The sequence below is a fragment of the Megalobrama amblycephala genome, linkage group LG8 (assembly GCF_018812025.1).
Source record: "Megalobrama amblycephala isolate DHTTF-2021 linkage group LG8, ASM1881202v1, whole genome shotgun sequence".
Classification (NCBI taxonomy): Eukaryota; Metazoa; Chordata; class Actinopteri; order Cypriniformes; family Xenocyprididae; genus Megalobrama; species Megalobrama amblycephala.
This window is the reverse complement of record NC_063051.1, coordinates 31,679,069-31,697,596: the sequence shown is the minus strand read 5'-3', so window position 1 is coordinate 31,697,596 and position 18,528 is coordinate 31,679,069. Positions and strand designations below refer to the sequence as shown.

Below are 18,528 nucleotides of genomic sequence, written 5' to 3'. Positions count from 1 at the left end.
GGCTATAGTAATCACTGGCTTCCGTTAACATTCGTCGTCCTAGTTTATAAAGTTATAAATATAGATATTTTACAAAAACCCATTGCTTCACTTCAGAAGGCCTTTATTAACCCCCTGGAGTCGTTTGGATTACTTTTATGATGTATGGATGTGCTTTTTTGGGCTTCAAAATCTCAGTTACCATTCACTCCCATTATAAAGCTTGGATTGTGTTCGTCTCAAAGAAGATAGTCATATACACCTAGGATGGCTTGAGGGTGAGTAAATCATGGGATAATTTAAATTTTTGGGTGAACTATCCCTTTAAGGGTTGGTCACATTACACTTTTCATTCCATAGACTTCCATGCATGTGAATCCAGGAGAGGGGAGTGTGATGTCTTATTACAACTGCAGCAGTGTCCAAAATATTTTTTGAATGCACAAGTCTAGTGTGGCCATGGCTTTATGTAGGCTATCAGCACTGTGATTGACATGACCAATGAAAACTTTAAAAGTGGGACAGAGTTTTACAAATTTCATCATCAGCATAGTATGCATACACTGTATATACAGTGAATAGCCAGATTTTTTTAATTGTGCATCCTCTGCATGCTTGTGCCTTGAATTTTGTTGCAGTAATTAGTTTGTCCACAAGGTGGCAACACTGCCCTGACCTGTTGTTTCACAATCATTAAATAAACAGATGAAGTGTGCTTTAAAAGGCTATAGCTGCATCTGAAATCGCATAAAAACAGTATGAGTAGTATGAATTCAGAGTACTCATAAAAGACTAGTCAAAATGTACACAGATGATACAATGAACACTACTATCCCATGAGGCCATGGGAGAGGATTTGTGAATGGCAGTGAAAGTGACGTGTCCCATACTCGTAATCACCCATCCAAGTGAACACACAGCAGTGAGTATTGAACACACACCTGGAGCATTGGGCAGCTGTTTTTCCTGCGGCACCTGGGGAGCAATTGGGGTTTAGATGCCTTGCTCAAGGGCACCCCAGTTGTGGGTAATGAGAGTGGAAGAGAGCTCTGTTCATTCACTCACCCCACCTACATTTCCTACAGATACTGAGACTCGAACCCGCAAATTTTGGGTTACAAGTCAGACTCTCTAACCATTAGGCCACAAAGGAAGTGATGCAACTGATGCTGGTAAGTCACATGACAGTGACAACTTGGCGAATGTACATCCAGATTACATTCATAGTAAACACATACTATTATTCAAAATAAGTACATACTCAGAGAGTATGCAATTTCGTCTATGAGTTCGGCTGTACGTATATATGCTAGCGTTTGTGTCAAAACTGAAGTATACATTGGGCTTAACTACACCAATCTGTAAGGTAAATAACATTTACAGCATTAAAAACAATCCATCCTAACGAGGCAGCAACATGAGACGTGCCGCAATACAAAATTCTAAAATTGTTCAGAAAAGCACAGTGAAAGAACAGTATAAGTTTTTTTTAGTGCATTAACAGTTGTGAGTCAAGTGCTCACTGAAAAGATGTCTAGACATTTCTCGTTAAACGTCTTAAAATATTCCTTTCAGAACACTTCAGTAAGATAATCAAACAGCTTTACTAGAGAACTGGTTGAAAGATGTAAGCCAGTCTACAGCTATACCCCACTGTTGCTTCTTTGGAAGCTCCTCAGGTGCTGTTTCCCTGCTCTTGTTCAAATATTAGCATAGCGAGCTGGGAACGTGACCCATGGCTCTCCAGAGAGCTCTGGAGACACCGGTGGAACACGTCCTCACTTAGCCGAGGATCACAGGTCCGATTGCGGTACGCCTGGCGCAAAGCAGGCTCGACGGCACGAAACACGTGCAGTCCTGAGTACTGCACAAACATGTCATAAAGATCCAGGCTCTCCAGCAGCTCCTCGTTCTCCTGCAAATCCCCAGACATCCGTGTGCGCGAGGACATGTAGTCAGAGTTGTAGAAACACGCCTCCTCAAAGGTGTAGCGGTCAAAGTGGCCCGCTTCCCGGACCAGGTCTTGTGAGGAAGGGGGAACCTGGTCTGGATAAGCCACACTGGGGTCAAAGTCTTGGAAATGGATGGGAAAGAACGCCTGCCAGCCACTTATGGTGTTCATACGGCAGCGATTCAAGAACTCTGAGTTGAGTACTGTATCAGCTGTGACCAGGAGGAAGAGCGTTTCCACTGGGTGCTTCCTAGAAACAATGTCCAGGATCCGCAGGACACCAGGACTTTCTGTCTTTATGCTGATCCAAGACACCTTCACGCTAGGATATCTGCGCTCAATGGCGGTGATCTTAGCCTTGACCTCTGCGAAGACATCATTTGTACTCACTTTTTGGGCCTCAGCGGGTTCGTAGGTGAACAGGAAATTAAGAACCGCATTCTCACCAGTCTCAAACAAATTGGTGGAACAGTGATCCAAGAAGTGCAGTGCTACATGGGACTCATAACTAGTGAGGGGCAGGAAGATGTGAACTCGTGTAGCCTCGGTGACATAAGGCATGGGGATAATCTCTACCTGGCTGAGGGTCGCACAAGGTGTACACGGCGTGCGATAGATTTCTGGTGACCAGACTCAGTCGTGGCCTGGACCTGCAGGTCCAAGGTGTACTCCATCCCTCGGGTCTGGTCCAAGCGCCTGTAACCGTTCACCAGTCGTGGAGCACTCAACTGTACAAAAGGGTTGTATTTTTTATTGAGCTCTTCGACAGCAACCTTGATGACGTCAGTCACGTCATCGCGATCTGCACCACTGAGCTGGCATTTAGGGGCACCGTCTACGCAGGAGAAAAGGTTGTCTTCGGTAAAGTAGTCCCAACGCAGTACCTCAAAGCGGTTTTTGGGTTCAAAGGGAGGTGTGATGCCGATAGGCCATAGAGCACTCTTGTTTCCATCTGCTGCTACTTCACTGACATTCTTTATCTCAGACTGAGGGTGAAAAGTGCATGAAAAGTTGAAAAAAAAAGCCATTACAATAAAAAAAAAGTACAATACACTGTATCTTCTGGGGAGAAAAAGCTTGTCACTGGGGCAGTACACCCTTATGCGTACCTTAAATCATCTTGAAGAGCTCATATTATCACCCTAAAGGGTTAGTTCACGCAAAAATGAAATTTCTGTCATTAATTACTCACCCGTAAGACCTTCGTTCATCTTCGGAACACAAATTAAGATATTTTTTGATGAAATCCAAGGGTTTCTGAACCACATATAGGCAGCAATGTCACTGCACCTTTTGAGGTCCAGAAAGGTAGTAAAGACATAGTTAAAATAGCCCATGTGACTACAGTGGTTCAACCTTAATGTTATGAAATGACGAGTATACTTTTTGTGCACAAAAAAAGGCATTCTGGCGTAGAACACGGAAGCGCTGCACTGTGTTTACTACGTCAATAGCATAGGAGACTGACAGGGAAGAGAAAAAATTGTTATTGTTGAATAAACTATTTTTGTTTTGTTTTTGCACACAAAAAGTATTCTCATCGGTTCATAACACTAAGTTTGAACAACTGTAGTCACATGGACTATTTTAACGATGTCTTTAATACCTTTCTGGACCTTAAAAGGTGGTCACGTGGACACATTCCGACTATGTTTGGTTCAAAAACCTTTGGATTTCATCAAAAAACTAAGATGAACTAAGGTCTTACGGGTTTGGGATGACATGAGGGTGAGTAATTAATGACAGAAATTTCATTTTTGGGTGAGCTAACCCTTTAAGGGTACATATTAGTGTTATAAGGTATCCCTGCTGAAGAATACAGCATAAACCAGCATGAATTGCATGTTGGTCCAGGCAGGTTTATGCTTGTTAGAGCTGGTATAGTGCTTGCCTAGCTGGTGGACCAGCATTGACATGCTGTTCCTAAACAAAATTGAGCTGTTGTAGTTGGTACACCAACACTCCCACTTCCCATGCTTGGGGAACAGCAAACCAGCATCTCAGGCTGGTCCCAGCATGCAAAACACACCTTATGCTGGTGACCAGCATCTTTGGATTTTTCAGCAGGGATAGTACCTTATACCTACGGTGGCCCAGTAGTGCACAACACAAATTAAAAAAGCAAACATAAGTTCACAACACAACGAAATCGAGCCACAACACAACGGAACAAAGCCACAACACAACGGAATGCTCCCGACCACTTGGGGGCTCTCAGAGCTCATTAATATTAGTATTCCTTGCCAATGTTCTATAAAGTCGACAGTTTTACAAAGATATCAATACCATGATTAGTTTTAAGTATGTAAACATTGTATATCGACATGAAATATTAATTCAAAATCACTTGAGTGCACAATAGCTTCATATTTATACCTGTGAATGATTTGACGCGCTACCACGGATGAAGGGTAATTAGCTTGTTACTTCCTGTTGGTAAGACTGACAAGCTTTGTCATTTGAACATGTCTGTTTTTAAATGTTAAAAGTAATTTTAATGAATACAAATTATACGTTTTAACCACTTGGTGGAATTGTCAGACGTTCCCTTCATCATTCGCCTTGGTAGCACGTCAAATCATTCACAGGTATAAATATGAAGCTATTGTGCACTCAAGTGATTTTGAATTAATATTTCATGTTGATATACAGTGGTTATATACTGCTAAAACTAATCGTGGTATTCATATCTCTGCCGACTCTATAAAACATTGGCAAGGAATACCAACAATACCGAGCTCTGAGAGCCCCCTAGTGGTCGGGAGCATTTCCGTTGTGTTGTGGCTTGATTTCGTTGTGTTGTGGCTCGATTTCGTTGTGTTGTGGCTTTATTCCGTTGTGTTGTGAACTTATGTTTGCTTTTTTAATTTCGTTGTGTTGTGCACTACTGGGCCACCGTATATACCAGGTTCAGACTGCACAATATTTTTGTCCGATATGTCAAATTACATGTTACGAGATGTCATCGAGAAGGCGGAACTTGCGACTTACTTCCGGAAACAAGAGAGTAAACAAACAATTGCTGTGTTCGAAATTGCCCCCTATACCCTCATTCACTATTCCCTACATTAGTCCTCTAATATAGTCCACTTGAAGGAGTGAATGAAAACGAGTGACTGAGTAGTACATAGTTTATGCTTGCTGTTTAATAATCATCTGAAATCTAACAAACTGGCAGCTCCAGCAGTAAGAAGAAAATATTTATCTCAAACTCTTAACCTTAATTAAACAATTTAATAATCTTTAAAGGTCCTGTTCTTCGTGATCCCATGTTTCAAACTTTAGTTAGTGTGTAATGTTGTTGTTAGAGTATAAATAAAATCTGTAAAATTTTAAAGCTCAAAGTTCAATGCCAAGCGAGATATTTTATTTAACAGAAGTCGCCTACATCGAACGGCCAGTTTGGACTACATCCCTCTACTTCCTTCTTTAATGACGTCACTAAAACAGTTTTTTGACTAACCTCCGCCCACAGGAATACACAAGAGTTGCGTTTGTAGAGTGTGTTTGTCGCCATGTCGTCGAAACGCTGTTATTTTCATCCCGCAGTCCAATCACCGGGTCTGATTCCGGCTCAAATTGATAGGGTAAAATTAAAGACATGTTTACAATAACACTGAGCGCATGCATCTCCACGTTATGGTAAGAGGCGTGACCTTTCCGGGCAAGGAGCGCTAAGCTGCTGTCGAATCACAACACAGGAACCGCTGGCACAATCAGAACTCGTTACGTATTTCTGAAGGAGGGACTTCATAGAACAAGGAAGTCATCAGCCCGTTTTTATGACAGTGGAAACAGCGGTATACAGATAAGTAAATTATGTGAAAAATACTGTGGTTTTTTACACGCGAAACATGAACACATGTTATATTGCACACTATAAACACAATCAAAGCTTCAAAAAACCACAAAAAATGGGACCTTTAAAAAATAATTTAATTAAACCTAATATTACGCTGTAGCCACATTGGACCAGCGCGGTTTGGAAAATGGATGGATGAATGATTTGGCTGTGTGTGCCTTCTTCTAGCGAGATGAGGAAATTCATTCGGCACACGACTTTCAAAGTGCATTGTGGGTATTCTCTAGCCGTTGAGCGTACATCAGTTGTACACTCGTTATTGCGGTGCATTGTGGATTGAATGAGTGCACTTGATGTCGTCCTCTATGGTTTCGGACACCACTACAAATGGCTGTCCCCTCAAATAGTGCCCTATTTAAAGGTGCCTAGAACTTTTTTTATTTAAGTCTAAGGTGTCCCCTGATTTCGGAAGTTTCTCAAAATCCCCATAGATTTTTTTTAATTCTTTTTTTATCATTTTGGGGCATCATTATAAATGCAGATTCAGCATGGCCCTTTAATTCTCCTGCTCGACGCCCACGGAGATCGCGCTTTTTGAACAGTGCATAAACAAAGTTTACACAGCTAATATAACCCTCAAATGATTTTACAAAGTTGCGTCGGCATGCAGCGTCAGATTATGTGAGTATTGTATACTGTTATATTGTTTACATTGATTCTGCATGAGTGACTATTCTCCGTTAACGGCTATGAATGTTGGAGAGATTTATAAAGAATGAAGATGTGTTTTTGAATTATACACCAAGTGTTTAATAATGAAAATAGCACGGCTCTTGTCTCCGTGATACAGTAAGAAATGATGGTACTTTAACAATATCATTCAACATCTAACGAACATTTAGAAAGACAGTTTACAAATATCACTAAAAATATCATGTTATCATGGATAGTCAGTTATTATTGCTATCTGCCATTTTTCGCTATTGTTCTTGCTTGCTTACCTAGTCTGTTGATTCACTTGTGCAGATCCAGACGTTAATACTGGCTGCCCTTGTCTAATGCCTTTTATAATGTTGGGAACATGGGCTGGCATTATGCAAATATTGGGGCGTACCCGACTGTTACGTAACAGTGTATTAGATTCGTCTCTGAGGTCTTTTAAACAAATGAGATAAAAGAAGGAGGAAACAATGGAGTTTGAGACCTGATTATTTCCATGTACTGAACTCTTGTTATCAACTATGCCAAGATAAATTCAATTTTTCATTCGAGGGCACCTTTAAGGGATTTCAGACTTCGCTATCATTCGCCAGCATACATCTTTTTTAAAAACGATCGATTCTTGCGTCCCGACACCCATTGACGTTTATGAATCACCACACTCTATGTTGAACCAATATCATTCATCTGAACCAAGCATTAAGGTACTAATATGCACTCCAGTCTTGGCGACCCACCTACCAAAATGTATTAGATGTCTCTCTAATTAAACACCTGATTAAACTCATCAGCTTTTCATATTGTTGAATAAGGAAACATCTAAAACATTCTGGTAGGTGGAAAGGAGTTGAGAAACATTGCTTTAGGGCAAAAATACATATGCAACTTAACAAATACATGCACACACACACACACACACATATATATAATTAAGAATACAGCACAATCTAACCTGTAGTTTTTCAATCTCCTCATAGGTCCTCTGCAGTTCTATTTCTGTGAAATGTTTGTGCAGACGATACATAAGTTCTGCACTGGTCACTGGATGAACAGTGAGAGCATCCTGGAATCCATCATTCCCCACTCTGGGAAGGTCCATATTGTTTTCCATTGTAAAATAATTATAATTCAGCCCCTAAGGTAAAGCAAGATTGGAATTAGATCAGAATATTACATTGTATATAAATATATTAACAATGTCTCAGCATTTGGCACAATAACAAGAATGTGGTCGTAGTTGCATAGATGGCACCTCTAGGTTAATTCTGGTCAGCTCTAGTCAGCAGACCCTTGCAATTTGCAGTAAATCTGTTTAATGTCTTGTTGTAACCATGCTAATTAACTGCACACATCTCAGCAGGTCTGCAGCTGGCCTGCCGAGAACAGGAAGTCATTTATTTTGTGGATCAGCAGCAGAAGTACATCATTCCGTTCAAGTAATCCTCGTGTCTGGACACTCACTTGTTTTATGTTGGATCCAAAACAGCATGTTCAGGTCTGTGTGGATTACTGATGCTTGATGGTCAGGTCACTGCTTTTACATGATTGTTCAAGAGGTCCAAACTTGAACAACTAGACTGTCCTAAACCCAGTATAATGATATGTTGCCCCTGAATGAGACGTAAATTATAATTTGATTCTTTGATTTTAATGTTCATACACAGTTTTACAGTGATAATCGTTTAGCTTCATCTAGCTTTATCTGAAAATTTCTTGACAGGTTTCTTGTGTGATTGAGTTGACCAATGAAATCCGCCGTGGGGTGGTGTTTGCGCCTAACTGTTTTTTATTGGGGGGAAGGCAGGGATCATGCAATCATGTGCTTCCAACAATGAAATTCAAACCACTAATTGATTTGCACCTTAGTCTACAAATATGAAATATTTATATATTTTTTATGAAATTATATGATTCCATTCTCTCAATTAGTCTGAATCTTCTTGAAATAACAAATTCATATGTATAGAAATAGCCATTCAAATTCTTTTTTTTTTTAATTAAATAAACCCCTTTTAGTCATTTATGACTGATTATGCAGTAGAATTTAAACATGGTCATATTTTTGTGTCCCTGTAACACACATGTATCGGTTACAGATGTATTTTGAGACATGTGGTTCAGAGTATCTACACTACACTGTAAAAAATGCTGGGCTAAAAACAACCCAAATTGGGTTGAAAATGGACAAACACAGTGGTTGGGTTAAATGTTTGCCCAAGGTACTGGCCAGTTTTATGTAACCCAACTATTGTTTAAAAATTACTATAAATGAACCCAAAATAGGTTGAAAATTACATTTAACAAACATTTAACCCAAACAACCCAATCTGAAACTGGGTTTGTCCATTTTCAACCCAACTTGGATTGTTTTTAACCCAGCATTTTTTAGAGTGTAGCATTCAAAAGTTTGGGGTCAGTAAGATTTTTTTAATGTTTTTAAAAGAAGCCCTTTATGCTGACTAAAAACAGTAATATCATTAAACATTATTACAATTTAAAATATCTTTCTATTTTAATGTTTTAAAAAGTAATTTATTCCTGTGATGGCAATTACTCCAGTCTTCAGTGTCACATGACCCTTCAGGATTTATTTTAATATGCTTATTTTGGTGCTCAAGAAACATTTCTTATTATCAATGTTGAAAACAGTTGTGTGTGTTTTTTCAGGATTGTTTTTTATATAAATACAAAGTTCAAAATTACAGCATTTATTTGAAATATTAGTCCATTTTATTTATAAATAAAATACTTTACTGTCACTTTTGATCAATTTAATGCATCTTTGCCAAATAAAAGCATTAATTTCTTTTTTAAAAAAATCTTAATCCCAAACTTTTGAACTTTAGTGTAAGTCATGCAGAAACCTGAATCCAATCAGATCAGGCTATTAAGAGTGCGAAAGTCTTCCTTCACCTCTATGCCAAAGCATTGAAATGGGCATAATCCACTAAGGAGCCAGCTGCCAGCACCCATGTCCAATCCCATTTTACACACCAACTCACAAACCATTGCTTATCACACTTATGACGTTTTACCAAATATATATAATGTTCTATACTGGTTTGAACATATGCAGAACATTTTCACATGACTGTGAGCTTGTTTGAGTATATCAATGTACCTGCCTCAGAATTTGAAAAATACTGTGAACTATTGAATATTTGGCCTCCCTGTTGGATTGAGCCTCTCAATATATAACAGCGCACCCTCTCAATAAAGCACGGGCCCTTGGGTAATGTGGTTTCCTGTCGAAACTAGAGACCCTAGGTGAAAAATGTAGTCATTTGTGACCAGCATAAACATTGCCAACTAAGGGAAACCAGCTACATGAAAAGTCTACTTTATCAACACAGGCCTGTTTTTAGAATTTGCCAGGATGATCTGTACATAGTTCAGGCTCTGAGCCTCCCTTCCTCCAGCTCATTTTGGCACACAGCTCTCTCAGCCACATTTGCCCTGGGATAGATACAATTTTAGCTTGAGACTAATTGGAATCTCATGATGTGAGAAATGTAACTGCCTTAGTGATTACAGAGAAGGAGCAGATACTGCTGTGAGATTTAGTGCATTTTGTTAAAAACAGAAACAAAGCTTAAGAAATTGAAAGTTGATGGAAAATAAACAATGAAAAGAGAATGAAATTCTGATTGTTTTGCTCTGGATAGCATTTTTGTACTTAAAGGCATGGTTCATCCAAAAAATAAAATTCTGTCATCATTTACTCATCAACCCTCATGTTGTTACAAGGGTTATTATAGTTCACTTAAAACCATAAAAAAACATGTTGGTACTTGAAATACAATAAACATTAAAGGGGTGGTTGATTATGATTTGACTTTTTTAACTTTAGTTAGTGTGTAATGTTGCTGTTTGAGCATAAACAACATCTGCAAAGTTACGACGCTCAAAGTTCAATGCAAAGCGAGATATTTCCTTTTAAAGAATTCTCTGTTTAAGGACTACAACAAACGGCTGGTAGGGACTACAATGAGCTTCTTCCCCGGTTAGTGACATCACTAACCACAAAATTTACATAAACCACGCCCCCGAGAACACACAATAAAGGGGGCGGGGCCATGTTGGGCTGCTTTAGAGAAGAGGAAGAGTTGTTGTAGTAGAGTGTTGTTGTCATGCCGTCATTTTACGCCGGACTGCTTCACAAATGAGGGTCAATTCAACACAAAAGATGAACATGACGGCACATTCTAGTCGATGAGTTGAATCAACTCCACAGCAACTGCATAAATTTATCCACTAACCATTCAGAAACGTCCAGTTTCATTCTAAAAGTTGTAACTTCTTCCTGAGTCTCTCCATCAGTGTCGACTCCGGTTTGAACAATGTAAGGCTGAACACCGTTACTGACAATCCTCATTTTGGCTGTGTGAGATTCTCCAGCTTTGTTGTTGTTGAGCTGTTAAAGCTCCGCCCTCTTCTGGAAAGGGGGTCGGGAGCAGCAGCTCATTTGCATTTAAAGGGACACACACACAAAAATGAGTGTTTTTGCTCACACCCAAATAGGGGCAAATTTGACAAGCTATAATAAATGATCTGTGGGGTATTTTGAGCTGAAACTTCACAGATGCATTCTGGGGACACCAGAGACTTATATTAGACTTATCTTGTGAAAGGGGCATTAGAGGTCCCCTTTAACTGAAATGAAATAAATTTTTCCAGCTGGTTCTCAAGGCAACATTCCTCATCTTAATTCAGTTTAACTTGATGTACTTAAGTAATTAAAACTAAAACTTAAATAAAAATTAATAAAAGCTATATAGACATGTTTTTAAAAAAAAAAAACTAACAAAAATGACAAAAACAACAAAATTACAAACACTTTAAAATTAAAATATAAGAATATAATTAAAATATAAAAAATATGACAAAAAATATCAAGTAATTCAAAAATTATAATAGCATCTCAATCTGATACTAAAATAATGCTGGTTGTTACAACCTTGTTTGGCTTTCTTTCTTCTGTGGAATGAAACTTCAATCTGGACCACACTGTTCACAATATGGATAAAAACAAAATAAATATAATAAATAATATTAAATATAATCTTATTCAAAGATCTGCCTTTGTGTTCTACAGAGGAAAACTATACCAAAATCTATTTAAAATACATTTATTTCATACTAAGTATACTTCAAATCCATTAACATATTTATTGACATATCACTTATTGATATATTTAATTATAATTAAACTTTATTTGGAATATTTCTTTATTGCACAATGCACACTTTCTTAATATTATGCCTAAAAAGTGTTTTAATATCACTAGGATTGTATGATCTTTGTATAACATCAGTCTGCAAGATATTTAAAGTGTACCTAAATATAGCTGCAATAGTTCGACTTTAGCACAATCAATTTTTAGTTGATCTCAGCACTATTTCTGCACAATTAAAGTGCATAAGAACAAATTAGTTGTTCCAATTTAGCAGACTTTAAGTATACCATTTTACATACCAAGTGTAAAATGGTAAAAAGTACAATTGCAGGGTGTTTTTATTTAGCACATATGTAAGTATGTAAATGTATTTATAGTATACGTAGCACAAAATAAATGTATTTCAAATACATTTTTGGTATTTTCACTAGGGAAGCCATTCGAGTTTGGAAAGACACGAGGGTGAGTAAATGATGACAGATTTTCATTTTAAATGCTACAGTTAATCATTAGCTCTTACCTCATATTCCTCTACACAGTTCATGCCTACATAATCAATGATGCAGCGACCGAGCCACTCATCAGGTCTGACACTTATTATGTCAGTCCTGCATTGCTCCAAGAAAGGCTGGAGCTTCAGAAGTAGTGCACGGGATAGTAGAAATCCTGGTCCACTGTGACAGTACCTCCCCTGGGTTTCACCCCCAATGAACTCTCCTGGACGCCCCATGTAAAGCTGAAGGCCCATGCTCAGGTGGCTTACTAAAGACTTCAGCCTTTCAGGCTGGGTATAGGTATCATCCTGGACAAGGTAGAACCAATCATACTCAGCAATCTGATGCTTTAGAAGGTATCGGACAGACTGGTACATGTTTGGGACTGGACGCTCGTCACCGTGGGCGACCACAAACATTCCATTAGGGAGTTTACGATTACGAGTGCCTGTAAAGAAGATGAGCCGCCCATCCAGGTGGTGGTTGAGGGTCCGGTTGATGGCCACGGCTAACGTGTTCATGGTGGCTTTAGAGGTAAATACTGAAACAAAGAGGCGTTCACGAATTCCAAGCTCTGTGCTGGCATACTTGGATCTAAAAAGAAAAAGACGGAGGATAAATTACTAACATGAAGAGTAAAGAAATATGAATGAGAGCATGGTTACATTAGGAACTCACAAGCACAGCTGGGTTTGCTGTGTCAGTTGGTCAAATAAACCAACCCAACCATTTATAACATAAAAATAGGAAGCAGATGGGTCATTATTTACGTCAATCCAAACTCGTCTGCTGCCATTTTTTTTCCCCCATGAAACAAAAAATAATTTTCTGAATAATACTCATGCAACTCTTTCCATATATAATGACAGTTAATAAAAAAAAAAAGACCATCCAAAATCTGAAAACATACAATGTATAGCTTTGTGTGAGAAAATGTAATTATTCAAAGAATATTCTTCCTTCTTCATTCCACACATTTGAACTAGCACGTCATGTTCAGTTAAGACACACATGAGAAATGAAGATGTTTTGCCATCAATGAATCTGAATGTGAGTGCATATGAGATTTCAGAACTTTGGTGGAGGGAAAGATTATAAGTCAAGAACGATGCAAAGATATTGTGTGACTTCATTGTAAGCTTAAAAAACATGGAGACGTGCTCATTATGCACCACTGATTTACAGAAAAGAAAAGCAACAACAACTAAATAACAGGTTTGGGGTGACATATGGGTAAGTTAAGTACAGTAAATAATGACAGAATTTATATTTTAGGTGAACTATTCCTTTCTGGTTGTTGTGGTGCAGTACACGCACAAATTTGTATAGTTCAAAAACACGCTTTGATTATTATTTTGAATGTCAGACCATATGATCTTATGTCATACCACAAGATGATATCAACTAGGGGTGTAACGGTACATGTATTCATCCCGAAACGTACGGTAGGGACGTCACGGTTCGGTTCATGCAGTTAGACGACGAATATAGTCAGTCACAGACAATCCACACTCCAATCCAGAAGGGGGCGTGTGCGGTAATGCAGTGCTGTTTGCTAACCGCCACAACAGGAAAAGAAGCAGAAGAAGAACAGTATACGTGAATGACTTGAGCGCTTGAAAACAAAGTCCACTAGATAGTGCGCACATGTCAAATGCATCTTTCTGCACTCATGGACAAAGGATTATACACTTACTCAACTGTGTGCAAAATGGAGTGCAATGCAGAAAATTAAGTTGGAATTAAACTTTTAAATGTTTAAATATAGTTTATATATAGCAAACTGTAACACTCCTAATGCACAAGTTTTATTTTTCATTATTCTATTTATTTTGTACTTTTATAACACAAGATGCTTTTCGGTTTTGTAGCTGATTGTGACAAAATACCTTTTGTTTTTTATCCGCCCTGCAAAAAGCCCTGCTTAGTGCTTACTACACTATAGGAGGCTGTACTGGACCAACTAGGGGACTAAATGGCGCTAGGTGGAACAAATTGTGATTTGCACTTCTGTCTGTTCAAAATAAATGAATAGAAACATAGAATTGTGGATTTGTTCCTTTGTCCGGAAACACTTTAGTTTAGGGTCCAATTCTCATTATTAACTAGTTGCTTAGTAGCATGCGTATTACTAAGATATTGGCTCTTTATTAGTACTTATAAAGCAGATATTAATGCTTTTCTGCATTCTACATCACATAATCCTACCCAATACCTAAACTTAACAACTACCTTACTAACTATTAATAAGCAGTAATTATGGGTTTATTGATGCAGAAGTTAATAGTGAGAAATGGACCCTGAACTAAAGTGTGACCATTTTTCCTACTGTACCGAAATCGTACTGAACCGTGAATCCAAAACTGAGGTCCGTACCGAACCGTGACTTCTGTGTACCGGCACACCCCTAATATCAACAGAATTTTATTTTAAAAAGTTCAAATGTTTTTAAAAGCTAATAGAAATACAACATGCAGAATGTGACAAATGAATAAGGAAAATATAACAATGGTTAGTGTTGAAATATTATTTCAAAAAAGGTGTTTAAACAATTAATTATTAAATAAAATAATTACAGATTGTTTAAACTCTCTTAAGATAAATCATTTGCCAACAAATGTTGATAGTGAAATGGGTGAAAAAAATTCCTTTTCGCGAATTTTTCCACACAAAAAGTATTTTATCTGAATTCTCAAACTGCAGATGCCATGTCCCTGTGATGGACAGGCCATCCGTCCTGTCTGTTTCCTTGCCTATGCTCCGAGATTCTGGGAAAAACTCCAGCATTCCCACGACCCTACATAGAACAGGCAGTTTGGAAAAAGGACAGATGGATATAGATGCCATCCTACCCGATATATTCACGCTCAAACACTTTGTACATCTATCAGAGTTAAACGTTATCCCGAAATGTTTGTTTAAACTATATACAGTACTTAACTGTGTATAATACTAAATATTGACCGGAAAATCCCTTAAAGGATTAGTTCACTTCTGAATGAAAATTTCCTGATAATTTACTCACCCCCATGCCATTCAAGATGTTCATGTCTTTCTTTCTTCAGTTGAAATGAAGGTTTTTGAGGAAAACATTCCAGGATTTAACTATAGTTAGCATATTAAACTGGTAAAAAAACAAAACAATAAAGACCTCATTACGGATGTTATGTTTACGTGTGTCTTTAAAGACACTAATGTTGAGGCTGTCATTGTAGTTCAGATTATCCGTGACTGACAGCACGCTTTATGTGACCTGATGACATCATTAGGCCGCATCAGCTTCCAGAGGTCAAGGGGGCAAGATCAGGAGCCTTTGCTCTATAAATAGTCTGCGTCCTAGTCCAGTTTCCCTTCACAAACGTGCATAAAAGACAGGTATCTTTAGTTTAGCAGTAAACTCTAAATAAATGCTGTTTTATTTGAATAGGCCTAATAAAAAAAAAAAGTGTTTCTATCAGAATCATAAATTCTTCTTTTCCTTATAAAAGAAAAAAATACTAAAATTAATTAGTAAAATTACTCACTAACTTTCATGCATGCTTTAAATGGACCGAACAGAATGCATTCAGGATGGGCACTTCACTGGTGGAGCTGCTACACCTACCTGAAAACTTTTTTTGGAGGACCTTCCTGAGCAGGCTTGTTATAAGGCACTATTCTGGGCTCAAAATCCTCCTCGACATTTCCGTTGTCAGTTGTCCCACTGGATATCGAACTAGGTTTACGGGCCCCTTTCGAGCTCCCAGGCTGTCCTATGAGCATCTCGTCGGCGGCTCCCATCCAGTCAGAGTCGCAGGACTCGTTCACCCAGGTGACGCTCAGGAGGCTCAGGGTGAATCCCAGAGAGATGCCCACAATAATCGGCCCGGTCGGCCTGATGAGAGAAACCAGCATTGAGATTCTCATGCTTTCAGTCGGCGGCAGTAAACAGTGGACTATCCGCTCCTCTGCGCAACGAGGAGATGCTTTCAGCGGAGCGAGGCTGAGGAATTGCGTCGCTCTCTCTTCACACCTATAAAGAGAGACGTGACTGTCTCTGCTGCCTTCTGACGTGTCATCGCTCCGGACTCCGCCCTTCACTAACCAGACGTCAGTCAATGCAAATTCTGAAGCGCTGATTACTGCCATTCGACAGAGGCAGGGACGGAGGAGGCGCCATCTGCGAGACCGCAGCAAACCTATCATTAACTCCAGCTATAATTTGGGAGTAAAAGCGAATTTGGTCGTTTGCCCTGGGATATTGCGAGGAAACCGCTTTTGACCTGGAAAGTTTATGATCTCTCTTTGTCTCACTAGAGGGCGGTCATTCTGTTTCAGACTATGGTTGAAATCCTTGCATGGAGCAAACACCAAAAGAACATTAATAAAAATGAATGAACAAATACTTCTTAGACTTTATTTTAAACATTTTCATGTTAAAGAGAAGGAAAAACATGTTGTAAAAGAGAAAACAAATTTAAAAGCATTGAACAAATGACAAATACATGAAACATAATTTTTCTGCTTTGAAATTCCTATATATATATATCGCCACCTTGGAATTATAAGGTCGTATCTGCATTCTGAGCAGTTTTGAGATATTGAGCTTCAACGTTTTTGCATTCCATTCAACTTTGTAGATAAAAACTTTTTTTTTCTTTTTTTTTTAAAAAAAAAGTCCCAAAATGTACACCATTTAAAAAACAACATAATGTAAATAAGTTGTTACAGAATAAGATGAATATGATGTATATCGGCTGTGAATATATATATTTTGTTGATAGCTGCTCCTGTTACAAATACTATATATATGTGACCCTGGACCACAAAACCAGTCATAAGTCACATGGGTATATTTGTAGCAAACATTACATTGTATGGGTCAAAATTATCGATTTTTATTTATGCCAAAAATCATTAGGATATTAAGTAAAGATCATGTTCCATTAAGATATTTTGTAAATGTCCTACTGTAAATAAATGTTTTTTGTGAGTGGATATGCTTTGCTAAGGACTTCATTTGGACAACTTTAAAGGCGATTTTCTCAATGTTTTGATTTTTTTGCACCCTCAGATTCCAAATTTTCAAATACAAACCATACATCAATGGAAAGATTATTTATTCAGATGATGTAGTATAAATCTCAATTTCAACATTTACTTTTATGACTGGTTTTGTGGTCCAGTCACATATATATATATATGTATATATATATATATATATATATATATATATATATATATATATATATATATATATATATATATATATATATATATATGAAAACTTCAGATGCAAAAGCCATCTGAAACTTTCTTCTGAAATGATCATTTTTATCATTTTTATATTTTATGTTCAATTATTTCACTTTAATGTCTATGCATTGCCATTAAATACTGAACTTATAGATAGGAGCCTGATAAAAATGATAATTTTAGAAGAAAGTTTCAGATGGCAGACTTTTGCATCTGAAGTCTTCATATATATATATATGATACAAGATCTTCTTCGGATACACACACACACAATCACAATCATGCTACTTTACACGCGCACCAGTTGTTCCCATAAATCAGCTATATAGGCAAATAACTATACTCTCAGACTTAAAATGTGCACAGACATGGTGCAATATACACAAAACACAGCTCAGATCTTGTTTCTCTGTCATTCTCTCCTCCCCTGGAGCATCACATCTGTTCCTTACACTGATGCCTGCAGCTACAGCTGAAGAACACAGTGGATTCTCCAGAGCGGTGCCGCTGTCTTTCTTGTCCCACGCTTGTTAAAGAGAAAACATTTCTTTCTTTGTATGTGGTTGTTAAAACACAGTGAATATTCAGACAATGGGTTGGGTTTGTTACGGTTTTACTTTCTGCAGATGAAGCAGAGCATGAAGTGTTCTCCCAGAGCTAAGCATTACTTTGGGAGTGTAATAAAGTGCCTTTAGTAAGGAACAACTTAAAGGGATAGTTCACCCAAAAATGAAAGTTATCCCATGATTTACTCATCTTCATTCAGACGAACACAATCAAAGATATATGTAAAATATTTTAAGTCATCCAAGATTTATAATTGCTGTGAATGGGGGCTGCGTTTTGAAGCCAAAAATAATGCATACATCCATAAAAAAAGTAATCCATATGACTACAGGGGGTTAATAAAGGCCTTCTGAAGCAAAGAAATGCTTTTTTGTAAGAAAAATATCCATATTTAAAACTTTATAAATTCAAATAACTAGCTTGCGGCAGACAGTGCTTCCGGTTTAGGTGCTTCTACATCAGTGTTATTCACCTATCTGATTTTAGGGATAACTCTTGAGTAGGGTTAGGTTTAGGTGTAAAGATATGGTTAGAAGAACCCTTTCAGACAGGAATGTTGTTCAAGTATATTCAAGTAAAATATGTTGATTCAGGAACATGTCT

At 37.9% G+C, this 18,528-nt stretch overlaps 1 protein-coding gene across 1 annotated transcript; it reads right to left on the bottom strand.

Moving 5' to 3' along the window:
- Positions 1–237: 237 nt before the first annotated feature.
- Positions 238–16,550, bottom strand: chpfb (chondroitin polymerizing factor b). The gene is given in 5 exon segments (XM_048200561.1): positions 238–2,514; positions 2,517–2,916; positions 7,405–7,587; positions 12,150–12,717; positions 15,728–16,550. Coding segments are annotated over 5 exon segments (2,592 nt in total). The 5' UTR covers positions 16,309–16,550; the 3' UTR covers positions 238–1,654.
- Positions 16,551–18,528: the final 1,978 nt, after the last annotated feature.